Source organism: Stylophora pistillata, chromosome 8, assembly GCF_964205215.1.
Source record: "Stylophora pistillata chromosome 8, jaStyPist1.2, whole genome shotgun sequence".
Classification (NCBI taxonomy): domain Eukaryota; kingdom Metazoa; phylum Cnidaria; class Anthozoa; order Scleractinia; family Pocilloporidae; genus Stylophora; species Stylophora pistillata.
The window spans coordinates 28,575,336-28,601,935 of record NC_142526.1 but is presented as its reverse complement, the minus strand read 5'-3'; the positions used below and the strand labels follow the sequence as shown (position 1 = coordinate 28,601,935).

The following is a 26,600-nucleotide window of genomic DNA, read 5'->3' as shown; positions in this document are numbered from 1 at the left end:
CCATGAATAACTTGAATGAATGCTCCCTAAAAAGGGCCCAGCTATCAGTTGTGGATCGGGGCGTATCGACTGCCACTCTACTATTTTTCGTCAAGCGGTGGCGTATAGTTTCTAAAGCTGTCGTTCTTTAGGTGAATGCTGTCGCCTCTAGGAGAGACAATTGTTTTTTTTTTTATATATACTTTTTTTATTTTCTTTGCAGACATGTTCTCTCAAGTTTGGCTCGTGGACATACGACGCATGGCGTGTTGATATGAAGGCTGAAAGCGCCTTGGCCGATACCAAAACGACACAAGTGAATGGAGAATGGGATCTGGTAGGATTCCCCTGTAAGAGGAATGTCATGAAATATGAATGCTGCCCGGAACCATACTCTGACGTCACCTGCACTTTAAAGCTACGGAGAAGAACAACGTACTTCTTCGTTAATTTGATCGTTCCTTGTTTTCTCATCACGCGTAAGTCAAACATATTAGCTGTAACAGAGGCTTATGAGTATATATGTTTCTTAACTTTTCACTCCTTAGGTCTCATTAGTAAATCCTACTTACTCTCTGCCATACAGTTCTTATATTGGTATTGAGTCAACCAAAATTCCCATAATTGATTTATTTCTCGATTCTCAACACCTGTCTGCTTAAAATTGCATCGATATTGTGAGGAGAAATTCTGTCTTGGTCACTGGTGGCAGTTAAAGGGTTAATGGTTGTTTGATATAATTACATGCTCATCATTCATGGAACGTGAGTTAAAGATTTTCAAAAATTGAAAGGTTTGAGCCGGAGATCATATAACAGTTTTACAAAATAAGATAAAGAACGATCCTACCCCTAATTCGATCAGCGCTGGTTAGCAATCTCTGCCTATAGCATTATGTTAACATAACCGTTTTTTTTTCTTTTTTCACTTCGGTAACCAGTTTGCCTCTTAGAGAGAGGATGCCACATCAAAGCAAACTGTCTTGCTGGAGGCATCAAAGCAGTTAAGACCTTCCAATGAACTAACCACAGATCTGAAGCGCTAACCGATGTGTTGTTTGCTTTTTTTACCAGTTCTGTCTCTGTTGTCCTTTTTCCTACCCTCAGAGGCCGGTGAGAGAATCACTTTGGTGATTACTACCTTGCTAGCTCTAACGGTGTTTATGCTGATCGTCGCAGATATATTACCACAAACATCTGAGGTAGTGCCAATTATCAGCGTTTATTTCCTCAGTATACTTGTAGAGGTAAGTTGTAAGAAACGGTCCTCTTACTCTCTGATTTTTTACCGTATTGTCACACAGTAATACACACCGCAGTCGCGATTCTGTAGGCCAGCGGCCTTGGAGTAACGGGGCTTGAAGGCGCCGAATTTCTTTTAAATCGGAGTGGCTCATAAATAAGAAGGAATAAAACATAATGGAGAGCCAATGGACAGTTTCAATGAGTTAGATTGAGACCAGAACTACCTATCCGCTAACCAAACGGTTCGCTAAGAAATCAGGCGAGAGTGTGCACTGCACAAATAAGGACGTTTTAGCTCATTTAACCACTGCTAGCGATGAGCCTTCTAATTCATTTTGAAATGTGAGTTTCGTTGATTGGAAGGAAAAACTGGAATTTTATCAAATAAGAAAACTATTGAAGCAGCCAGAATAATGCAGAACATCTCGTGCAATTTGCATAATTCCTAAACTCGCAAATTTAACTCATGTTTATCTTAGAGCTTCCCTCGCTATAAGCCAGTGACCTAAATTTCTTTTGTATTTCGCAATCGTTGGGGATGCCCTCCACCTCCCAGCCTTTCGAGTCACCCGTTCATTAAGCCTTTTACCGCCTTAATTTTGCCAACTTCTCGCACAAAACTTATCTCAGCTAGAGTGACACCAGATTTGGTATCATCTACATGATCGTCAGAAATAAAGGCATGACATAAATTGTTATAGAAAATCAAATATTCATATTTTCATCAAAATATGTTGTTATTATGCATATTATGTTTGCCGTTGTTATTTTAAATTTGAAATATTTCACAGGAATAGTTAATTTGATCTATGATTGGTCCAGGTGTGTCTTTTCTTTTGTTATTCAAAATTTCTTTTTTAGGAATTAGCATATATATAATAGTGTATTCTGTTTTCTCTCTCTGTTGTTGTAACCGTTTATTTGGACGTGATCGGAATAAAAGAAGCAGAAGTTTGTTTTAAACGTGCAAAAATCTTTAGGTTATGGGCCCAGAAGTACGTAAATGAATCATGGAGGAAAAGTTCTCGATCGACAAACTTAACGGGAGCAATTGGAACACTTGGAAATTTCAAATGAAACATTTACTGTTGGCGAAAGGATTATGGGACTTGGTAGAAGGATCAGAAGTCCTCGCACACGATGCGACTCCAACGGCACAAACACTTTACCAATCGAGGCTACAAAAGGCGTTCTCGACAATTGTGTTGGCGATTGATAGCGCTCAGCTTTACTTGATCACCTCAAGCGAAGAACCAAAGCAAGCTTGGGATGCGTTAAGGAAACATTTTGAACGAGAGACACTCGCGAACAAACTATTTTTAAAGAAGAAATATTTTCGTTCCGAGATGAAAGAAGGTACACCGGTGGAACAACATTTGAAGCTCATGAAAGATATCACTGATAAACTTGCGGCAATTGGAGCGCCCATTTCCGAAGAGGATCAAGTTGTGACTTTGTTAGGAAGTTTGCCGAGAAGTTTCGCGACCCTTGTCACCGCTATCGAAGCAAGAGTAGATGGAGGTAGCCTGGATTATGTCCAACAAGCACTTATTCACGAAGAAATGAAGCAATCTGAGCTATCCGGTCACTTGAATGAAGCTGAATCAGCGCTAACGGGGGCCTTCAGGAGAGATACGCCACGCGATCGGCCAACATGTTTTGGATGTGGTGCTGCGGGTCATATTCGCCGTAATTGTCCAAGCGATCCGCCCCGTAAGCAGTTGACATGTTTCGAATGCGGTGATGTGGGTCATATTCGCCGTTATTGTCCCAAGAAATTTAAATGGCACAAAGCAAAAATAGTTGACAGCGACGAGCGCCGACCGAATAATTCTGACTTCGAAGGTGAAGACGTTTATGCTACTGCGTTTATGGCGTCTGTTGAGAGCGTGGAGTCTACAAAAAAAAATTGTTGTCCTTGGGTTATCGACTCGGGCGCATCAAGTCATATGACGACAGAAAAGAATGTTTTGGTGAATTTTCAGGAATTTGCCGAGCCTGAAAATGTCGCGCTGGGTGATGGTCGTGTTGCGAAAGCGTTGGGATCTGGGAGTGTACGAATGAATATGCTGTTTCAAGCAACCGAATCCAAGAAAGCAGTCTTATATGATGTCCTGTACGTCCCTAAACTCACTTGCAACCTTTTTTCTGTAAGAGCTGCAGTTTCTAAGGGCAACGCTGTAGAGTTTGGTCCCCAAAAATGTTGTATTTGGGATGGAAATGGAAAGCTTCGTGGAATGGGATCACTGGTTGATAAACTCTATCAACTAGACTGTCAAGTTGTAATCACTACGGACACTGCGTACGTCTCAGTTGAGTCATCTCAGGGTAGCGACTTATGGCATCAACGTCTTGGACACGTACACGAGCTACGCCTCAAGAAATGTGTGGAGAGTGAATCCGTACGAGGGATTAACATCAAGAAAATAACTGAACTGTCTTTCTGCGAAGGATGTTTGGCAGGAAAGAGGTGTAGAAAACCGTTTCCCGCAGTGGGAGAGATTCGCTCGACGCGAAGACTACAGCTGGTGCACAGTGATGTCTGCGGTCCTATGCACACGCCATCGATTGGAGGAGCAAAGTATTTTGTTACGTTTATTGATGATTACTCAAGGTGCTGCGCTGTACACTTCATGAAACACAAGTCAGAAGTGTTAGAGAAATTTGTAGAATTTGAAGCTTCCGTTACCAACGATGTCGGCAAGGCAATAGGAACTTTGCGAACGGATAATGGCGGCGAGTATTTGTCTACTGAATTACGGAACTATTTGAAGGTGAAAGGAATTAGACATGAGCTGACAGTGCCACACTCACCCCAACAGAATGGTGTAGCAGAAAGAATGAATCGGACTTTGGTCGAGTCTGCACGTTCGATGATCGCGCATGCGGCATTATCGGACATCTTTTGGGCTGAAGCCGTTTCTACAGCTGCCTATGTGAGAAACCGCCTTCCCACGACAGCGCTAAAAGAGAATGAAACTCCTTATGAGCGGTGGTATGGAAAGAAACCAGATGTGGGCCACTTGCGCGTATTTGGGTGCATGGCCTATGCCCACGTACCAGGCAGTGAACGACGAAAGCTTGACAAGAAGTCGAGGAAGATGCGTTTTGTGGGCTACAGCTTAACTTCAAAGGGATATCGTCTTTTTGATGAGACGAACCGAAAGATGTATATCCGAAGAGATGTGGAGTTTAATGAAAACGATTTCGGCCAGAAGCGAGCCATGGCAACAGAGCCAGACCCAAAGAGCGAGGAAGCAGAGCAAAACGAAGTAAACCCTGAAAAAGATGAAGGAGAACAAGAAGAAATGAAGAATTTAGAAGATGACTCGCCAGGGGAACCTCGACGGTCAGTAAGAACACGAAAAGCACCAGTCAGATATGGTTATGACGAATACGCAGACACGGCAACTCACCGCGTACACCATGTGGCCTATCATCTTTCTGGGATTGATGAACCTACATCTATACAAGAAGCAAGATCAGGTGATCACGCTGCAGAGTGGAAAGTCGCGACGGATTCAGAATACAATTCGCTGATTGAAAACAAGACATGGAGGTTGGTTGAATTACCTCCAGGTCGGAAAGCTGTTGGGTGCAAATGGGTGTTTAAACTGAAACACTCCTGTGACGGTACAGTGGAACGATTCAAAGCACGCCTAGTGGCCAAGGGCTACACCCAGAAATATGGCATTGACTATGATGAAACTTTTTCGCCTGTTGTTCGTTTCTCTTCAATACGTTGTCTGCTAGCATTTGCAGTTCAGAATGATTTGCTGATTCACCAGATGGACGTAGAAACAGCCTTTCTCAACGGTAAACTTGATGAAGAAATTTACATGCAGCAGCCGGAAGGATACGTGAAACCTGGGGAGGAGCATCTGGTATGCAAGCTAGAGAAATCGCTGTATGGTTTAAAGCAATGTTCTCGTTGTTGGAACAAAGTTCTTCGGGAGTGCATTGAAAAGATTGGTTTTATTCAAGCCTCTGCAGATCCCTGCGTATTTATCAGAAAGAATGCACTGACTATTATTGGGGTCCACGTTGACGATCTGATGATTCTAGCAAGAAACATCACGGAGATGAGAAGTGTCAAGGACAGTCTAAAGCTGCAGTTTAAGATGAAAGATATGGGAGAGCTGCATTACTATGTCGGGGTCTGTATCGTTCAAGATGTGAAAAATAAGCAAGTCTTCCTTCATCAAGGACACTATGTCGAAAAGATGCTCGAGAAGTTTGGGCAAACAGAAGCAAAACCGGTGTCTACACCTGCTGATTTGAACGTCAAGCTGCAAAAGGAAGATGGTTTTAGCAGACCAGTTGATGTGACCTCGTATCAATCGATTGTAGGAAGTCTACTTTATGCTGCGATCGCAACTCGTCCAGACATCGCCCAAGCAGTGGGAGTTGTGTCGAAGTTCTGTGCCAATCCGACACAAACTCATTTAACAGCAACAAAGCGAGTCCTCAGATATCTGAAAGCAACTGCATATCTTGGATTGAGTTACAAGAAATCTGCTGATGGAAATTTGATTGGTTACTCAGATGCAGATTGGGCGGGTGATATGGATGACCGTCATTCTACCTCAGGAAACGTGTTCTCACTGGCGTGTGGGGCAGTAAGTTGGCTAAGCAAAAAGCAGGCTACCGTCGCATTGTCGACAGCAGAAGCAGAGTATGTAGTACTCAGTACGGCAACTCAGGAAGCAATCTGGCTTCGAAGATTATTGGCAGACATGGGAGAACCCCCAGAGGGACCAACTGAAATATATGAAGACAACCAAGGGGCTATTTCGATGGCTAAAAATCCCGTGGGCCATGCCAGGAAAAAACACATCGATATACGTTACCACTTCGGTCGCGAAAGAGTACAAGACGGAGCGATCACCTTAAAATACATTGGCACGGACGAGATGGTTGCTGACATCCTTACGAAACCTTTGCCTAAGCATCGCTTTGAGAAACTTGTTACTAAGCTAGGCATGAAGACTGTCAAATAAGCAACGTCAAAAGTGGGAGTGTTGTTATTATGCATATTATGTTTGCCGTTGTTATTTTAAATTTGAAATATTTCACAGGAATAGTTAATTTGATCTATGATTGGTCCAGGTGTGTCTTTTCTTTTGTTATTCAAAATTTCTTTTTTAGGAATTAGCATATATATAATAGTGTATTCTGTTTTCTCTCTCTGTTGTTGTAACCGTTTATTTGGACGTGATCGGAATAAAAGAAGCAGAAGTTTGTTTTAAACGTGCAAAAATCTTTAAAATATATTTCTTTTTTCTATTCCTAAAGGTCGGTCTCTCGCTAATTGCCACTGTCCTAGTGTTAAAGTGCTACTTCACCAACCCTTCGTTCTCAGAAGTTCCTTTCTGGATTCGTTTGGTAATCATCCAATGGCTGGGTAAACTTCTGAAAATCGAAGTCAAAAGAAAACGAAGGCAAATGCGCAAAAAGGAAGAAAAAGCAGCTGATGAAGATAAGAAGTCTCACCGACCCCTGTCTATAGCAGAGTCGTTGGACCCAAATTTTAATTTGTTTCACCAAAGGTTCGCGAGCCGGAGGAACACAGAGGCAAATATTAACTTGCTTGAACATCACAATGCGCACAAATGTGGAACATGTCATGAGATGACGGTGGACATGCTTCATTTGGGACACGGAGTTCACTCCAGGAATATCAGTACATATCCTTCGAGGGCTTCGGTTAGGAGGGAGTCTTTATACGATAATGCTCCCATGAATGACAATGATCTCAAAGCTAACGCGTCCGCAAACTCAAATCCTAACCCGCTTATCAGTGCCATGCTCCATCAGCAGGAGCACCTCGTGCACTATGTGAAGAAACTGGTGCGAGCTGTAGAAGAACAGGACGAGTATGATTCTAAAAGAGAGGAGTGGATCCTAGTTGCGGAGATACTAGATTCCTTCTTCCTCTACTTGTTTGTGATTATCATGATTGGATCCACAGTAATGATTTTTAGCGTAGGAACGTCAGTGTAAACGTAAATAATGCAGTTTGCGATTCAGGAAGGAGAACCGTGGGACGATGCCGCTAAGATCATGTTGCTTAGTCTTGTAACACTTGATATTATTTAAAATTAGAGGCGGGAACCAACCAAATGAGTCAACAGGAGGTTGAGTTAAATTTTTCAAGCATAGTTAAGTTTCAAAGAGAAAAAATAGGAATCTTGTCTAGGTTTAAATGATTCAATTATCATTAGAAAAGACAACTGGTGGATGGGTACCCAGGAAAGATGAATAAAAAATGCTTTTAGTGGAACATATGTTTATCAGTAAGATAGTAGTCCGTGGACTTACATTGTACAGAAGACAAATAGCCTTGTTATAATCATGAGCAAATCATTAACGTCATAAATCACAAATAATTTTCAATAATATAGAAAACATTTTAATTCAAATTTTGTAAACTTTACGGAAAGACATCGGACTTTTTATTAACGAGTGTTAACCATTATGTCGACGGGACCCATATCCGTTTTGAGAAGGAAGAACCATATGGCCCCTTGATGAAGGACCATATGGCCCTTTGTTATAGGGAACCGAAGGAAGGAGGGGGGGGGAGGGGGCGGGAGATACAGATAGAATTGTCTGGCCGCCTGAAAGAACCGGACCTTTCTTTGATAGGCTTCTTCCTTGTTATGACATATAATCTAGCCCCATGTCGTATTCGGTTCTGTTGCAAAGAGTGAATAGGTGTCTCTGCCCTTTTAAAAAGAAAACCCAAGGGTCATACCATTATAACACAATAGCTACCTCACTCCCACTTAGGAAATTTGTTCGAAAAGGTTGCCTAGCAGTTTTATTTAATGAAAGTCGCTGCTATGACTTATACTTGACGTTATTTATCGACAAATGGTTTCTGGTAAAAATTAAAATTAATTCAGATAAAAGAAAGCAATGATATTTGCAATCATTCCATGGAAATGGAAGATAAATCATTAGCAGTCTGAATTTAGGACTACAGCTCAACCAATTTCACATGGAATTTCGTTATTCTTTATAGTAAACCGCTAGAAGCTTCATCCATCAATAAAGTTGTTTCAATGAAGTGGTTGAATTAATTCTAGCTGCATTCTCACTTAGTCTGTGCACCCTTTCAATTCCCATATAAAAATGAATCAGAAGCGAACGGGGAGAATTTTGAAAAGCTCAAAAGTATCCCAGCTGTAATATTCGAATACCTAGTGTTAAGGGAAAATACTCGCTAAATCAAATGCATTTACGTCTTGCAATAGTTTGCTAGAGAATAATTTTTGGAAAATGTGTTATGATATGGGCTAAGCCGTATCTAGCAGCTACTTGTACGTTAGAAATTTCAATAAGATGGAGCTTGTAGAAAAATCGCCAGAGTAGAAATGATCAGTGTCACCATAAACAACCAAAAGAAACAAGCATCGATAACAGCGGCGACTAATTTCCATTCCTCCCTCTTAATTTCGTTTGCCTCATTTTCTCTGACAACACTCACCAGCCTTCGAACGTTCTTCAACAAATTGTCCTGCCTAAGAAGCATTTCTTTCATGGAGACCTCCAAGGAGAGTGGAATATTCTGAGGAGGGCTATCATCCGTGGTCGGCTGCTCTTCGTTAATGGTATCCAAACAGTGTGCGCATGTGTTGAACAGCTGTGGGAGTCCGAAAGTCGACGCTGCCTCTGATACGTGACTTGACCGCCCCTCAGAGAAGGCGGAAGTACGCCATGATATACCACCTCCGCATCTTCCCGTAGGAGGGAGAACTGAACTACGTCTCTCAAACTCGATTTCTTCTCGTGCCTCAGCTTTTTCCTTGAAATGTTTTTTGATGACTTTCACGAGTCCTGGAGGAATTTTGACGCGCACAAGTTTTGCCAGCCAGTTCAAGACAATTATTCTCACCCATGCGGGAATCTCTGCCACTGACGGATTGTTATAATAACATTTGAGAGACAAGCATGTTGCTACCAAAGAAAGACCGACCTATGGAAATAATGCAATGTGCGGTTGGTTAAACCAAAATTGTCGAACTGTTTTGTAATAAGGTAAAATTCCAACTCAAAACGTATACCAATAAATCTCCGCAACCAGACATTGGGGTTAAAGCAGCTCTAGGTAGCTGCTTTTGTCTCAGTTAAAAATCAATTTCGAACGAGTGCAGAGAAGGTCTCGCTTTCTGATGAAAAGTGATTGCGATCCAGTTACTCACCTCAAACATGATTCCAGTGTAATAAATGCTTATCAATGGAATAACTTCAGAAGTAGCCGGCATGATCTCCGCCACAATCAACATGAACACAGTCATTGCCAGTAGGTTGGTAATCACCAATGTAATGCGTTCACCGGAGTCAGGGGGGAGGAAAAACGACAGCAGTGTTAGGGCTGCATACAAACGAAAACAAGAACACAAACGCTGAAATGTCTCTTGATTACTTCCTTGTTTTGCGATTTTTTGTGATAAACCAAGTCGTGCTCAGCACCTGATTTCACAGGTGGTTTGAGTTTGGAGCTCGTTTGTGCTACATGGGTTCTCTCCAGGTTCTCTGGTTCTTAATTAGCATTTAATCAAGGCATCCCATTTATACTGATGGGTGGAGAGATGCACGGTGAGGGGAGAGTGTTTTACCCAAAAGCACCACAAATTGACCTAACTAGATCTCGAACCCAGACCCCTAGACTCAGAGTCCAGCGCTCAGCCATTAGACCAACTCGTCTCCAACTGATCCCTAATTAGATTGTAATATTAGCTGGCTTACATGTTATCAACGCGCATGGTACGATCATGTTCACGTAATAATATTTGCTTCGTCTCCTTATATGGATTGTATACGTCACATCTGGGTAAGGCTGAGGACAACACACGTAGATAACTTCATTTCTTTGCGCAGGGATACCAATCAAGTCCCATTCTCCGTTAACAACGTACTTCTTGATGTCACCTTCATCTGCCTCTTTCACGACGTCAACCTGGTAACCGTCGAACGTCCATGAGCCAAACTTCATTGAACAGAACTGAATGATAGAAGTAAAACAGAATTCTAGATCGACACCGTCATTAGGGTGTAAACTGATTGTCTTCAAATAATCCAAGATTTCATTGGTTTCACTTCACAACACTTTGTGATTGGTCAAGAAACCTCGTTTCACTTCGAATTCAAACAGATGTAAAAACGATTTCTTGTTTATTTCTTATAAAACTTTTAGCTGTAGTTTTAATTATCACTTTAGTTTTTCGCCTTTCCTGTGTATTAATGAACTTTAAATTAAAACCATAAAACTAACCTGCTCGTCAAAAGGGAAAAAGTTGACGTTTATCTTGCAGGAGAAAGTGCAGAGTACTGGGCCGAGCCACATATTCCGACCGTTAGAACTGAGTACTATTTTAGTTTTGAATCGGTCAAGGGCCCCGTCTTGGTTTGCATCGGCACTACAGTAAAGGGTAAAAAAATATAGGTCTGCAATACATTCGACGCGTAGATAAAATAATTTACATTCTTACTTGTTGTATAGATAGATATCCGGTATCCACAATTTATTTGCCTTTATATTTATCTGATCCATTCCTCCGTATTCTGATTTGTTCCAAGTTAAGATTGGATTGAACCATGACTAAAATGAAATGACAGAAACCAAACAAATGATTGAAGGAAAAATGGTGTAATAAGTATTTTCCAGTATCAGTTGCGGAGCTGTTTGCGATTCTGGTCACAAATCCTATTGTCCCCCCACAATTCTAATATTTAGATTTAGTCAAGCCTAAAAGCGTAGCTCCCAAGCTCGTAATATTAATGATAACATAAAAGATGTGCATTTGCCAAGACTCGCCTGAGACACCCCTCACTTCGTTTTGATAGTCTCCCCTACCCTACCCGTGCAATCTGAAGGCACGTACGTACGTACGTACGCTCGGTCAGTCACGTGACAACCAAATGAAAGGAGATTGACCATATTCCATGGGTATGGGGCTCTGCCCCACACGCGCGAAGCGCGCGTGGGAGCCCCGCTATAATCGGGTAATTTGGACCTGAAAAGGGAACTTCAGTTCTTCCCTTAAATTGAGCACTGACACGTCACTGTTGTTCAAATTTGAATGGTTGCAAGACTATCTGGGCAAGGAGACTTAAACATTACCTGACGAATCCATAGGCTCACTTGCATCAATTGGTTTTTCTCGTCCTTAAAACATCAAAACATAAAATTAAGTGCGATTGCCATTTTTATCTCTGTACCCTTCCCCCAACCTCCCTGTGTGAATGAGTAGCCAGTCAGACCGCCCGTAAATTATCATTCAGCCATTTCATAATAGAGAGCTTTCTGATTGTCGTAAAACCAAACATAATTTAATCCCAACGGCCAATCAGAGGCGGGTAAAATACCTCCGAGAGCTAATGAGAACTCAAAGTAAAAACAACTAAACTAAAGTGCAGGAAAACACGGGCATTTGAAAAATTGGTCTTACTCGTACCACGTTAATGATTTGATGTAAGGACACTCCAAGTGTGACAGTGACTTTTTCACTCGTGTTCAGAACAGGTCGAAGCTCAGGATTGTAGTTGGATAAGAATAGTTTCCGCCATAATCTGCCTTCCTCGCTATCTGAATTATTATGCTCAACATCGACATCTGTAATAAGAAAATCATGCCCAACAAGTTGCAATAAGCCACTAACTTCCCGTAAAAAGTATGTAATACCGGCATTCTGCGCAGAGAAGGCGAATCTCAAGCAGTCTGTAATACCTGTAGCACTTTGCAGTAAATGGTTTGAACCCGGGGGTAACATGTGAAGGTGTAGTCTGATCGTCCGGGTGAGTGTAGTCCTGAGAAGGACTGTTGTCGGTGGCAGTGACTGACGTTTCGACAACCTGTGCGGAAGTCATCATCAGAGTCAAGTGAATGATTGTTGTCAGTAGAATGTTCTTATTCCAGTTCGTGTGAAATGATCGGTTGGTTAATCATTTATCCGCGCTTTGACCAGTCGTCTGCGGCTTTGACGATCTGGATGGCCTCCTGTGTGTTCAACGGGGGCTTAAGTTTGAGCCCGGCCGGAACAAGGCCGTGATCTTTACAGCGGTGATTGAACCAGAGTTGTTGTCGTATTCGCCTGACAGTGCTTGCGTAGGTGATGTAGTCATTCGCAAGTCTTTCGCTCTGTCGTCCAAGTGAACGTAATGCAGTAAATGGTTTGAACCCGGGGGTAACATGTGAAGGTGTAGTCTGATCGTCCGGGTGAGTGTAGTCCTGAGAAGGACTGTTGTCGGTGGCAGTGACTGACGTTTCGACAACCTGTGCGGAAGTCATCATCAGAGTCAAGTGAATGATTGTTGTCAGTAGAATGTTCAATCATTCACTTGACTCTGATGATGACTTCCGCACAGGTTGTCGAAACGTCAGTCACTGCCACCGACAACAGTCCTTCTCAGGACTACACTCACCCGGACGATCAGACTACACCTTCACCTGTAGCACTTTGTTGTTGATAGGAATAATATGTTGTTATGAAGTATTCAGTAAGCTCGGTATCATTTAGTCTTTTGTTTATATAGAGCAGTTAGTTTCTATATGAATTTAAAGTCCGAAGTTTTATAGATTAAGCCGTCGCGATGAGTTTCCAAATAGAGACTGTCTTGTTTAACGTCATGAGTGGACGTGCTTAGTTTGTCTACTGACTTTACTTTGGACCCACACGCAGTCAAAGGTTGATTTAGTTGATCAGAAGCATTAAGTCCAGTGTTTTTTATTTGTGAGATTCTTGTAATGGTGTTTGGGTTAGTGTTCATCATCATTTTATTTGATAATGCAGGTTACAAATTGGCAGTCAGGAAGGCAGATGTGGACCTAAAAATCACTAAAGTAATGAAATGATATATCTTATACTGCTAAAAGGATTTGAAATTAATCTAAAAGAGAAAACTATCTTAAAATTTATAAGTTAACTGATAAAATACCCAATTTAGCCTAAGAAGTATCCAATAATACAAGTAATCACTGTTCTTATTCCTTATCCTAATAGCTTCCTTGTTGAAAGTTTTTGTATATCGAACGAAAATTTTCCCAAAATATCCTTAAAAGGATTAAAACTGGCCGCGGAAAGCTTAACTTTACTGTTTTGTAAAAAGTTCCAGATATGACTGGTACTTGTGGGAATGTCTACCAGCTTCTGAATTAACCCGTTTGATGGCCATATGGTTTGGTACACGAGTTGATCTAGTACTAACTTTCATTGCGAAGAGATCCCGAGTATTGACTGTGGTTCCAGGCCATAAAATACTTTAAACATCAGCAAAAGGATGCGACTCTTCCAACAACAAATGATTTATCTTCCAAAGTCAGTTGGCTAACATGTCTACTTAAGCCTCAGTACCGACAGCAAATGAAAATAAAAGCGTGTTCTTTAGAGTTAGTAGTTATCAGGGAGTTAAAAGTTGAGAAGAAACAGAGTAGTCGATCAGTAAGTCCGAACCAGAGCGGTCAAAGAAGAGAGTAAAGTAAAGTTGATGTAAGTAGCATCTTACATATGATGCACGATCCTCGCAGTAGATAGCGCTATTTAAGCAATAGCGAAAATCAGACCTGAAAAAAATCAGGCCTGTACGGGATTCGAACCACTGACCTCTGCGATACTAGTGCAGCGCTCTACCAATTGAGCTAACAAGCCAACTGGGAGCAGGCCGTTAATCACTTTCACGGGTTTATTTCGAATCAACTTAACGGCCTGCTCCCAGTTGGCTTGTTAGCTCAATTGGTAGAGCGCTGCACTAGTATCGCAGAGGTCAGTGGTTCGAATCCCGTACAAGCCTGATTTTTTTCAGGTCTGATTTTCGCTGTTGCTTAATTAGCGCTATCTACTGCGAGGATCGTGCATCATATGTATCTAATACCGCAGTTCAAAATATATGAACTTCATATATTTCATTGTATCTAAGTAGCATCTTATTAGACAGCCGAGAGATTAATAAAGAAGACTATAAAGAAAGAAAAGTTAAGAGACCCTAGTGCTTCGTAAAAGCGTGTTACGGTCTGGAGCTAGTTTCCTTGTCCTTATGACCCAAAAATATTTTACAAAAGGGCACGCTAATCTGTTACAACAGAAAACGATAGCTAAAACTGAGAAGAAAAGATACGAGATTGAAGGAAACATCTGTTACAATATTTCTTTTTTTTCAGACGGATGTAGGTCACGCTGTCTTATCTCACAAGGGTCTCTTAATCACATCAAATTTTGTAAATCAAGCGAGACATCAGTTCATATCTTTCAGTCCTTTTCATCTAGGATAAAAATTCATTAAGCAGTAACTCTCTGCATGTTAGGGGAATCAAGTTCATGAATGGCGTGCTGATTAAATCTCATATCTGTACGATCACGAATTGTTTCAGGCTAGACTGCCAAACCGAAATAAATTCAAGGGTGTGATTGTCTGAGTGAGTCAACACTACAGTCGGTGAACCCCCATCGTCGATTTATAGGAAAACTATTCGCAATGAAATAGACAAACAAAAAATTTCACAAGGAACGTTAATAACTATTGCAAGAAGCTGCTTTCTTGCATGACAAGAAACACCCAGAAAAGAACATTATATTTCAAGGATTTCTGATTGACACTTTGTTGCCACGATTTCGCCAGTCACCTCTTGCCCTTTTGAGAGAGTTTGATTTCCAGAAGGGAAGCATCATTCTAAAACAGAATCGTGTTACGGATTTAGTAGATGTCCAGTTCCAAGGAGAGGGGGGGAGGGGGTATGCCGCTTTGGCCTTGAAATCCTCCAAACCTAACCCTCCTAATTAAAGGGAAAAATCCGATTATTTCTCTATCGTGCCAAAAGAAAAAAAAAGACAAAAACTCGTTATAAATTGTGTCAAGTGGACTTCATACGGATCCATTATCATGTATACACAGACTATTTACACGATAAAGATTAGAAATTTTTTCTCCCGAATTTGAGAACCAGGCTCATATCACCATATGCCGAAAGAGACAGGCTTTTACCGTCAAATACAAATTTGATGCTAATCTGAGCGCAATGCAAGGGAGAATATGATGAGGATTAATTAACTATGATTACCGCCACCCTGTTAACCCAATGGATAGTGCGCTGGACTGTTGTTTGGGAGGTCGAGGGTTCGAGCTCCGGCCGAACCAACACTCAAGGTCTTAAAATAATTGAGAAGAATTTGCTACCTTTCTATAATATCAAGAAATGGTTAGATATTCTAGTCTTCTCGGATAAGGACGAATAAATGGAGGTCCCGTCTCCTGTAGGGTTGGGGGTAGGAGACGTTAATTTCTCACGCACGAGATTACTGTGTGATGGTTGTCCTCCCCTGGGGTGGGACGGGTGGGTTACTGGGCCCGCAATAATTGGCGCAAGCTGTTGCGGTGTCCCTGCCGGTTGGCGAAGCCAATAAACTAAAACTTAACGATCTGAAACAATCTGACAGATTTCAAATTAATGAAATGCAGTAATGATGGACATCAAAGTTAAACTGCACGTAGACTCTAAAAGGCTCAGTGTATCTTAGTTAAGAGTTAGAAATGCTCGAAAATGTTGATATCGTCCAAGTTGGGTTAGTGCATGTTTTATATCGCGCAAATCATGATTTCAGTTTATGTGCTTAAGTTAAAGGCTTCTGAAGCTAACAGGATTATCTTTCTAATTTCACGGTTCCGTAACCACAAATATGGGTCCTTCCATTCCAAAAGGATTATCTTATAGTTGCAAATTCTGGTTTTGCCAGTTGATCTTACGGCACTTTAACACCGCGCTTGGCAGAGTTTCATCGTGTAGCAAACACTGCTAAGATACCAAATATTTCGTAGTGCACGAGTGTTGAAGGAACATTTTTTCCGATCAAGAAAAGCAGATTCGATTCAAATATCTCCTTAACAAGAATAGAAAAGTTTTTTGTCTTGGTCTGTAACAAATATAGCGATTATGACATTAAATAGATGGTTCAATTCAAAGTTCAGTGAAACAGCTCGCGGATTTAGATTGACTGGTAGAGTTGTCAGAAGGAAAATGCGTTCTCTGATTATAAAGTCTAACGAGACAAACGCTCGATGTTCCAAATCGATTATATTGATTTATATCTAATTCATATTTTGTGCACTTCAAGAAAAGTGAGTGAAAATGTTTGAAATATTACTGTAACAGTAGGGCACTACGTGACTTGAACTACTTGCAGAATAAGACATCACGTCTCGAGGGCAGTACGCGGCTTCAGATGTTCTTCCATACAATCGAATCAAAAATACATAATCTAGCAACTGGTTTCCTCATTCAAATATTGAATTTTTCTACTCACCTACGCTTGAGGATATCACGATGATCAAATACAGAAAATTCAAAAGGAGCCCAGAGAAGATCGCATGTCCTATCGTCATTTTGTTTAGCTAGTGCACCTCTGTGTAGTGACCGTTCATCTTTTCAGCAAGCCGAACCGAAGCACAAGAATTCGGTTCAAGGCGCATATTTGTTCATATCTCCCCGCTGCACTGTCAACGGTGCCCATGTGACTAGAGTGGGGTCATACAGTTTATCTTAACCAGACCATCGAAAAAGAAGAAAAAAATAATAATGAGAGCACGTACTCTAAGTTTGGTCAGGTTTATTATTATTCAGATCCTTTATCTAGACGGCTGCATGCATCCACCTGACATCGGCGAGAAAAAAGTGCCTCTTAAGAAAGATAAAAGAAAACTTTGCGGTCAACTTGGAGAGAAAGAGAAAAATTACTCTAGAGAGAGAGAGGGAGAGGAGCAAGCATTACCTTTAAATTAAGCGATAGGGTTCAAAGAAAGGGAACTGAAGTGGGGAAAAGTAGTGTTTGACATTGTGGAGTTTTTTTAAGTGGAAGAAGTTGAAGGAAGGTTAGTCATATTTGGATGTAGTTTAATATATTAGACTTTTCCGCGGTACGATTAAAGGGATGGCGTTGGTCCACAAACGTTCTACATTGTTTGTAATTAATTTCGTTGCTTAATGGGAGTTAAACTATCGCACAAAAATCTTAATTATGAATACATAGGTTTCCTTTGGAAGATATAATTTTTACAATCATTAGTAAAGCACTCATGGCACTAGCCAGAGTCCCCAATAATCAACAAGTTGCAACAGTTGATTCTGAACAATTACGACAAAAAAATACACTGACAATAGATTGCACTGAAATATCAAACATCGTTTTCTCGGAAAACTTCGTTTCTTTCATCACACTCCGCACAAAGTCCCAGTAATATACTTTTTTAACACTTACGTCAACCCTACTCAATATCTGGGTTTATAAGTTGATTATCATCAATACTTTGGAGCCTGCAGAAAAATAACGAGACTAGAAACTACCAATACGGCCATGAAAACCCAAAAGAAACAGGCATCGATGACAGAGGCGACCAGTTTCCATTCCTCTCTCTTAATTTCACTTTCCTCCTTTTCTCTCACCACATGCACCAACCTTCGAACGTTCTTCAATATGTTGTCTTGCTTCAATAGCAATTCTCTCATAGTAGCTTCCAAAGACAATTGGATATTTGGGGCAGATGGTCGATCTTCGTTAATGGAGCGAAGACTGGTGATGAAAGGAAGGTATAAAGGCTTGGGAACACCAGTAGTCTGTGTGGTTTCTCCTTCTACGCTTGAATCTCTTTCTGAGGAGAATGTCCTACAGCGGTTTCGGCCAGCAGTTTGCAGACTTCCTCTGGATTTTGAGTAGAATTCTCCTATCGATGTGAAACATCTTTCACGTTGCATGACTGTTGGTGGCATGGTAGAACTCCGCCTCTCCATATCAATCTCCTCCCGAGCTTCCTCTTGTTCTTGCACGTGTTTTTCGATTACGTTTATCAATCCTGCAGGAATCTTGACGTGAAAAATTTTGGCCATCCAGTTGAGCACGATTGTTCTGACCCATGTGGGCATCTCCGCCACTGAGGGGTTGTTGTAGTAGCACTTCAGCACCAAGCATGTTGCAACTAAAGAGAGAGCGACCTGCAAAAAAACGTTTTAGTTAGGGACTGGGGCTGGAAGGAGGGGGGAGGGGTCGGAGGAATTATTTTTGTGTCACTGTCAAATCTCCCTGATTTCCCCCCGCCCACAGGCTCTGTATTATTCTAATGATCCCCCATCATTGGCAGTCAATTTTTCATAGTCCTCCTTAATACTTTCTTAGCGACGACTGACGCCCCTCCTTTCCCCCCAAAAAACATATGACCCCGCCTCCCCCCCCAAAAAAAACCCTCCGACTTCTTCTGGCGATAAATGACGGCTAGACCCTATATGCTCAGTCGAGCATGCAGGCATGTGACATTTAAGAAAATTATTATATGGGAAACGATGCCCAAGGAAACTATCAAATTGTCACTGATATTTAAAGTCATCAGTTCCTGTAGGAGAGTTGCCGGCTCTCAGATATCACTTAGCGTAGAAGACGTAGTTGATGTAAAACGATAGAGAGAAAAAAAAACATAAAAAGGCGAGGAAAACAACTAACACAGTACAATACATTATTACACGACTCGGGCAGTCAGAGGGCCAATAACTAAAATCAACCAATCAAAATGCTCTATTGCCGGTCCAATATTCTCTAAGTATTGGACCGGGCACTGTCCCGAATGGTCCCGAATGATACCGCACTTGTGTCCCTTTGAACTTCAGTCGTATAATAAATCTCTCATTAACCAATCTTGCTCGGGACCGTACTGGAAGAATATCGGCCCTCGGTCTGTACTGTCAAGACCTCGGGCCGATATTCTCCCAGTACGAGTCTTGCGCTTGGTTAATAAGATATATGTATCGTGACGTGTCCTGTGTGCTCTTCACCCAGAAGGAGCCATTAAGGTTATTACTACCATCATCTGCTTACCTCAAACATGATTCCAGTGTAATAAATGCTTATCAATGGAATAACTTCAGAAGTAGCTGGCATGATCTCCGCCACAATCAACATGAACACAGTCATGGCCAGTAGGTTGGTAATCACTAATGTAATGCGTTCACCGGAGTCAGGGGGGAGGAAAAACGACAGTAGTGTCAGGGCTACAGGTTGGGGAGGAAAAAAGCAGCATTCATTACAATACACTTCAATGTGAGATATGTAAGGGATCTATCGCATAGTTTCATACCCCGCCCTTCTTAGCCTGGCTCAAAAGTCCGAAAGTGTACCCTGTTGTTTTCATTTACTGGTTTTTATTCGTTGCTGTTGTTGTTTGTCAAGCTGTTTTTTTTTTTTTTTTTTCGTCACTGTTGTTTTTTTTAATCTTGTTTTCGCTTTTGGTTGGTACGTAGGCGTCTGTTATTTAATCTCTTTCTTATCCAGTTTTTGTCAGTTATACGATTCCTGTGAAGTTTTTTTTTGTTGTTGTAATTTTTGTTGTTGCTACTGTTGCTCTGGTTTTTGCTACTGTGTTTTCAAATACAATACTTTATTCAAGAGAAGAAAATCAAAATTACAAAAAGTATCTCTCAAATGGGGATATCTAGAGGTCAACCCTATGTAAAAGATTCCCCGAAATAAAGACATGAAAAGGTCAACCAAAACATTATATACAGATAATTAAAAACTATTTATTATCTTCTGAATCAATATTCATGTAAATCCTTAGTCTGTTATGAAATAAAGTCAATGAACCTGCGTGTACAATATCTTTAGGTAAATTATTCCACATATTAACGATCCGTACAAAGAAAGAAAATTTGTAGCAATTTAGAATGGCTACTTTTACGTAGAGCTTATAATCGTGGTTGACTCTAGTTCGATTACATTTAGTTAAGTTCGAAAAAGTCAGAAAAAGGAAGACTATCTATTCCCAGAACTATCTTATAGCACTGGATCAGAGATAAAACTCTCTACGTTTCTCCAAAGTTTTCCAATTCAGTAAGCGGCAGCGGTCTTCATAGCTCATTTCTTCCCGCTTTTGCTTTAATACCAACCAAGATGCGGCCTTCTTTGGACTTTTTCATGGATATTGGGTTATTTTCAGCCTCAGTTTCTGTCATTCGTTGCCCCTCGATTTGTCGTTTGTCCTAATTATATATATTCTTTCAGATTTGCCGTTTTATTGGGTGTTCGTGCATCCTTTGATGAGCCGTTCATTTCTCTCTTCTTTCTTTTGAACGAACGATTTAGACGACAAATACACGTTTGTGACCGACACTGGAGATCTTTACCAGCACTCAACATGCAGCAGACATATATATCGTTTTTTGTAAAGAAACTTACATGTTATCAGCACACACGGAACTATGAGGTTCACAAAATAATAAGTGGTCCGCCTCCTTATATGGACCGTATACGTCACGTCTGGGTACGGCTCAGGACAGCAGACATAAACAATTTCATTTCTTTCCGCTGGAAGGCCAATCAAATCCCATTCACCGTTTGTTACAAACTTCTTTGTATCGCCTTCCTCTGATTCCATTTCTATGTCAAGACGGTAACCATCGTAGGTCCATGAACCAAACTTCATCGAGCAGAACTAAAAAGATATCAAAACGTGTTACGGCGATAAAGCAGGTGATGATCGTTAATATGTACAGGATAAAAGAGATGAAGGATAATCACGGCTAAGTCTACAGTTAGCCGTGCCTTTTTTCAGCGGAGGCCGAGGAGAAGAGAATCAAACAGAAAATTTTGACAGCGCTCCCGAAACTGAGCACTAACTCATTACCATCCGTTATCCTATATTTTACTCTGGTTAAGGCCTTTTCTGCACAAAAATTCTGTTGACCATTTTTATTTTATTTGAAATGACCAGGAGAAAACCTCATAATTTGACCTCTATTTCGTGAATGGTAAGCCAAAAATATAATAACGCACACGGTTGAGTTTTAATCACAGACTGCTTTAACACTGACCTGTTCGTCAAAAGGGAAAAAGTTCACGTTTATTTTGCAAGAAAAGGTGTAAAGAACTGGGCCGAGCCACATGTTTCGTCCGTCAGAGCTGAGTACTATCTTAGTTTTGAATCGGTCAAGTGCTCCATCTCTATCTGCATCGGCACTGAAAAGTAGAAATACCTTGAAATGATTGGTCGTCGACACATGCTGTTGTTGCAAGGTTTTAAAGTGAGAGACTTGTTTATAGACTGATCTTCATGATTATCCCTTTATTCACACCCGGAGCGATTGAAATCTGATTGGTCTTGACGACTCGCGCGCCAACATCTCAGCCAATCAGGTGCAAAACTAAAAGCAATCATGTAATTTGGTTATATCAACTAAGTTGAAATTGTAAATTGGCCACCCGACGTAAAGAGTTAAAAAGCTGACGTTTCGAGCGTTAGCCCCTCGTTAGTGAAGGGTTAACGCTCGAAACGTCAGCTTTTTAACTCTTTACGTCGGGTGGCCAATTTACAATTTCAACTTAGTTGATATAACCAAATTACCTTGTTACCCTCACCGACGCAGCACCACAGTTTCTAAAGAAACTTACCCCCCCCCCCTTAAAACCAATCATGACTTGCCCACGTGTGATTTTTGCTTCTCCATGATTTCGCTTGTTTTTACGTTAACAACAGCATACACCATCCGAGAAAAAAAACAAAAATTGATATGAAAACAAATAAACAATATACATAATTACGTACTTGTTATAAAGATAGATGTCTGGTATCCAAACTTTGTTTGCGATGATATTGATTTGGTTGATACCCTCAAAATATGAAGAATTCCACGTCAAGAATGGATTAAACCAGGCCTTCAAAATAAATGATTGATCAATTGATGTAATATATGTACATAATACAACGCATCAAGCAGAAACAAGAAAATGAAAGAGAATGACGAAACAAAATAGCACTGAGAGATGCATGTCATGTATCACACCTGACGTATCCAGAGACTGACTTGCATTAGTTGATTCTTTTCATCCTGCAAAGTATAAAAAAAAAAAAGTCAAATTTCATTTGAATAAAGGAGGTCAGTTTCTTTAGAAACTGTGTTGCTGCGCCGGTGGGGGTACTACAAGATAAGGGGGGGGGGTAAGTTTCTTTAGAAACTGTGGTGTTATGTCGGTGGGAGTGACAAGGTAATTTGATTATATCAACTAAGTTAAGATTGTCAATTGCAATTGGCCCCCGTAAAAAGTTAAAAAGCTGACGTTTCGAGTGTTAGCTCTTCGTCAGAGCGGACGAAGACGCTCTGACGAAGGGCTAACACTCGAGACGTTTGCTTTTTAACTCTTTACGGGGGCCTAATACAATTTCAGCTTAGTTCATCATGATATAACCAAATTACCGTACTACAAGATAATTTGGTTTTATCAACTGAGTTGATAATGTAAACTGACCACCATTAAGACCTTTTAAAGCTGACGTTTCAAACAATAGCCCCTTGTCATTTGCTTTGACTAAGGGCTAATGAAACGAAATACCAGCTTTAGAAACTATTTACGGCAGAAAATTCATATCATTAACTCAGTTGATAAAACCAAATCATTTTTCAGGTTTTCCTCTTCGAGTTTATTTGTTACTTCTCTCGATGAGGCTTCTGCAAAATCACTACCTTTCAGAGGTGGTGAAAAGCTGTTCAATCAATGGAAAATAAAACCTGGCATAATTGCAAAAACCACGTGGTGTCCTCATAAGAACATAAGAACATAGACAAAAAAGATCATTTACCACATCAATGATCTGATGTAAAGAGACACCGAGCTTGACAGTGACTTTATTGCTTTTGTTCAGAACGGGACGTAGTTCAGGATTGTAACCAGTCTTGAATAATTTCTGTCTCAGCTTTGCCTCCCCGTTTTCCATCAAAGAAATGTTCCAGCTCCCATTTATTCCTGGAAGAAATGCGAAAATTGCTGTAAAGACATGACTTTTAGTATGAGTCACTCTTGTGAAGCGCAGCTTAGTTAACAGCCATTGTAAGTGGCAGAACTCAGTGGCAGATCAGATGGAGATGCAAACGAACGGTGTGGAGCTCAAACCTACTTCGTGAAAAGTTTCGTTCCTTTGTTCAACGTTTGTGAGAAATAAAAGTAAAGCACTTCTTTACTTTATGAAAATGATTTGATAAGAACTAATCTAAGAGTTTTTTGGCCTTCAACAACAGACCTTCCAGACGAGAAAGACTGAACTTATAACACTTATATAACGACTCCGCGTTGCCCAGTATTCTTTAGATCCGCCTCTACATTTTGTCCTGTCATTTCTATTCGGAAATGCTGTATGTCGCCTGCACCCGCTTTGTTTCGAAACAGAAATGGTTTGACCAGGCAGACCTAGGACTGGATTTGCAATTGGCATAGGGTACATACTAACATCCATGAACCTTCTCACGATCACCTTTACTCTCGTCGGTCAGATTTCGAAGGAAGAATTCGAAAAATGATCAGCCTGTCTAAGAAAATGTTTGTGGTGCGTGAGACATCTACAGCCGTGTAATACAAGTAAAGCAAAACATGTATTGGCTTATCTATGTTGTAGGTAAATACAAAGACACAAAAAGGCTTCCTACTACAAATATATCACAATAGATTTCATCATATTTACAGACAATTAGCTCGCAAGCAAGAATTTTATTGTTTTATCTATCGCACGAACAAAGTTTTCTTTCATTCCTCGTCGACTTTAGCAGTCAGCATGTATTTCTTGAACAAATCACAGGGTCAGCTGACAACGATTCATGTAAAGCTTTACATAGACAAGGCCCTTTTAGAGGCTGGCTTTGAATTCAATGTTGTTAAAAGATTTTTAGAACGATAAGCTTCATTTCTAAGACATTAGTGATTCAATACACACCTATAGGCCTGTACCAGCAAGCTAAATCGTGGATTGCATGTTTACTAATAAATGTGGGAATTAGAAACGTCTGTAGTTAGTTTACAGCTTTTCAAATCACGATTTGTTTTTCCTCAGTCGAGTTGGATTTGAAATCCTCGCAATGCAGTCCCAGAAGGGAAACATTCTATGAATGTGTGTTTACCATTCCTAATTTATGATCAATCAAGTTTTCTTCAAAAATACATAACTACCGACAAATCATCTCAGAAAACGAGAAGATTATTCAAAATTTCTTAAATCTCTTGATTACTGATGAAACTTAACTTAGTCATTGAATTTGTCAAGTATCTCTTAGTAATTTCACTTCACAATTATCCGGATATGAAATAAAAAAGAAAATGTGGACAAAATGGAAGTAATATTCTAAACCGTACTGAATGGGCAACTACATTATTTTTCAGAAATGAGATAGCTTGTCAAAGTTTGGTTCCTCGTTTGACATTATATTGATTGCAATTGACTCAACAAGAAATGCAAATTTCAAATGAAATATAACCCAACAGTGACGGATAGGCTAAAATCTCCTTCGGATAAATGGCGTTTCATGACCTTCGGTGGAAAATGAAATATAAATCACATCTGGCGACTGAATGGGAAGCTGGAAGAGGGAAGTATATTCAAATGATCGGAAAAAAATCTACGTTCTCTTTTCATTCGGAAATCAGTTACCGAATGGTGTCGCAAATGCGTCTTGCATAGCCGATGCGTTCTGATACAAATGCGTCGGTTTTCTGATTTCTGTTGCAATGGATACCAAAAACAGGAATCGTAACCACGCAAGCCTATTGGCCACCTTTCGAATGATGAGCAAAAGCAGAAAATATTTCAAGTTTGATGAATGTCTTGTTATTCTGACATGAGTATGTTCATAAACAGATCTTTCTCACAAACTTATATCTAAACGTCTGAAATTTCGACAACACAGCTGCAAAAACTAGCCAGAATGCAACAAAACACGAGAGGCCGGAACAGAACCCGGGCAAATACTTAATCGAAGTATTATCGACATCAACCAAAAATTAAAACTAAAGTAAGATTACAAAGAGATTTCCTTCTTTCAAATTCATTTACCTTTGACAGCAAAGGTTGCGGCAGTCAGGGCTAGAAACCTTACAAATGTCCGCGTCGAAATCGTCATCTTGTATAAAAAGCGTGATAAACGTCCCCCTCAAGAAGTAACTAACTTGACCCACTTAACACAATCAGCTATGTCGTTGGTAATCAGTCTTGGTCGGCCTTCTGGACTTCTAAAGAATTCGTTCTAATTATTATCAACGTGTATTTACCTCCGCTACAGCTAGGAAGCAAAATAGGTTACTTTTACCATGGGTCACCGGTAAATAAAACAACTGGCATGTTTATTTACTTAAGTGTCTGTACCATTGACACTGTTATAACACAATCTGAAATATGCCGGCTTTTACTACATTAGAATCATAATGAATGGGAATACTGTAAATATACCATCAAAATATCATTACCCAGACAAAATAGCAGGGGGGGTAACATTGTATCTCCCCTCCCTCCCCAACTCCTCTTACCCTTTTCATCTTTCTAGTAGAATTTTCCTATTCAATTATCTGAAAATGCGGTCTAATCTATTTTCGAAACTGTTCTCTGTCGTTTCCTATGCCGCAACCACACCAACACAACATAGAGTTCAAGTAATCACGGACCTTTACTCTCTTTGTGCTTAATGTGAAGTTGAAAAACATCAGTCTCAGCAACCTCTTTTGAAGATTTTTTTTTTAACCGTGTTTAACAAAATAGCTTTGAAACGCAATCAGCTTTGTGTCTAAATGGGTCGTTAATCTCTCTTTGTGAAGTTACTTGGATAGTTAGCTCAATAGAATGACTATTTTAACTCCTGTACTCTATAACATAGTTTTTCCGCAGACGCTCTATCCGCGATTGAGGGTTGCCATTTGATCTCTTCCAGAGAGCATGTGCAGAAAAAATCCCAGAAAGCAAAGGAAAGGAAAAAAAACAGCGAGTGGTGCTATCATCTTTTTATTTCATTTTTTCTTTTTCTTTTTTCTTTATATAAGAACCACAGGAATACCTTTTTTATACATTCGAATCTGTGAGTCAGATGTTTTGCTTAGCAGTTCATGTGGTTTTCCACTTAAACCAGTTGATGACATAAGAGAAACAACTTCAAAGCGCTAAAAAAGTTGTCCTCGGACTGTGTTATTTTTATGCAATCTAATGTTTGTCTGATAACCAGATTAAATTTTTTTTAATCTTCTTCCGTTCGTCCGGAACCTTCGATCCATCTCCAAATTGAAGAAGATTGCTCTTTAATTACACTGGACATGTTTCAGCATATACCTATGATTACGGCAGATTTCACCTAAAACATAAGATATTCGCAAAACTTAGAGGAAAGAAAACCAAAAGAATTCATCAAAAATTCGTCGTTTTCCGAGGAACAAGCGACTCGAGGACAACAGCGACTGTCTGTGGGCAAACATTCGAGCATATTTGCATCTAAGAAGAGTTAAATCCGTTTTTTCTGTTGTAGTTCAAGGTCTTTGTCAGGTCATTTAATTGGAGAAGCCCACTTGATCGATATTTCAGCCAAAGAAACGCTTCTCGTGG

General features: G+C 40.3%; 2 protein-coding genes across 2 annotated transcripts; both read right to left on the bottom strand.

Annotated features, from left to right (window-relative positions):
- Positions 1 to 7,612: 7,612 nt before the first annotated feature.
- Positions 7,613 to 16,730, bottom strand: LOC111323490 (neuronal acetylcholine receptor subunit alpha-7). The gene is made up of 8 exons (XM_022926859.2): positions 16,523 to 16,730; positions 11,687 to 11,844; positions 11,353 to 11,397; positions 10,721 to 10,830; positions 10,504 to 10,648; positions 9,978 to 10,233; positions 9,431 to 9,603; positions 7,613 to 9,204 (listed from the first exon to the last, which is right to left on the bottom strand). Exons 1-8 carry the CDS (start codon positions 16,599 to 16,601, stop codon positions 8,563 to 8,565), a joined length of 1,608 nt encoding a protein of 535 aa, XP_022782594.2. The 5' UTR covers positions 16,602 to 16,730; the 3' UTR covers positions 7,613 to 8,562.
- Positions 16,731 to 17,212: 482 nt separating this feature from the next.
- On the bottom strand, positions 17,213 to 25,303 carry LOC111323829 (neuronal acetylcholine receptor subunit alpha-7). Its single transcript, XM_022927271.2, has 8 exons — positions 25,071 to 25,303; positions 22,833 to 22,996; positions 22,039 to 22,083; positions 21,801 to 21,910; positions 21,070 to 21,214; positions 20,435 to 20,690; positions 19,079 to 19,251; positions 17,213 to 18,204 (listed from the first exon to the last, which is right to left on the bottom strand). The coding sequence occupies exons 1-8, from the start codon at positions 25,135 to 25,137 to the stop codon at positions 17,515 to 17,517; spliced, it is 1,650 nt and encodes a 549-aa protein (XP_022783006.2). The 5' UTR covers positions 25,138 to 25,303; the 3' UTR covers positions 17,213 to 17,514.
- Between the last annotated feature and the right edge of the window lie 1,297 nt (positions 25,304 to 26,600).

Bases quoted from the DNA above. Each gene is read 5' to 3' on its own strand.
- LOC111323490 (XM_022926859.2), bottom strand. From the start codon at position 16,601: ATGACGATAGGACATGCGATCTTCTCTGGGCTCCTTTTGAATTTTCTG. The intron at 10,831-11,352 runs GTAATGTTTAAG...ATTTCATTTTAG, and splicing joins TGAGCCTATGGATTCGTCAG to TCATGGTTCAATCCAATCTT. The intron at 10,649-10,720 runs GTAAGAATGTAA...CCTTTACTGTAG, and splicing joins GATATCTATCTATACAACAA to TGCCGATGCAAACCAAGACG.
- LOC111323829 (XM_022927271.2), bottom strand. From the start codon at position 25,137: ATGACGATTTCGACGCGGACATTTGTAAGGTTTCTAGCCCTGACTGCC. The intron at 22,997-25,070 runs GTAAATGAATTT...CATTTCTTCCAG, and splicing joins CGCAACCTTTGCTGTCAAAG to GAATAAATGGGAGCTGGAAC. The intron at 19,252-20,434 runs GTAAGTTTCTTT...CCCAACCTGTAG, and splicing joins TCCGTGTGTGCTGATAACAT to CCCTGACACTACTGTCGTTT.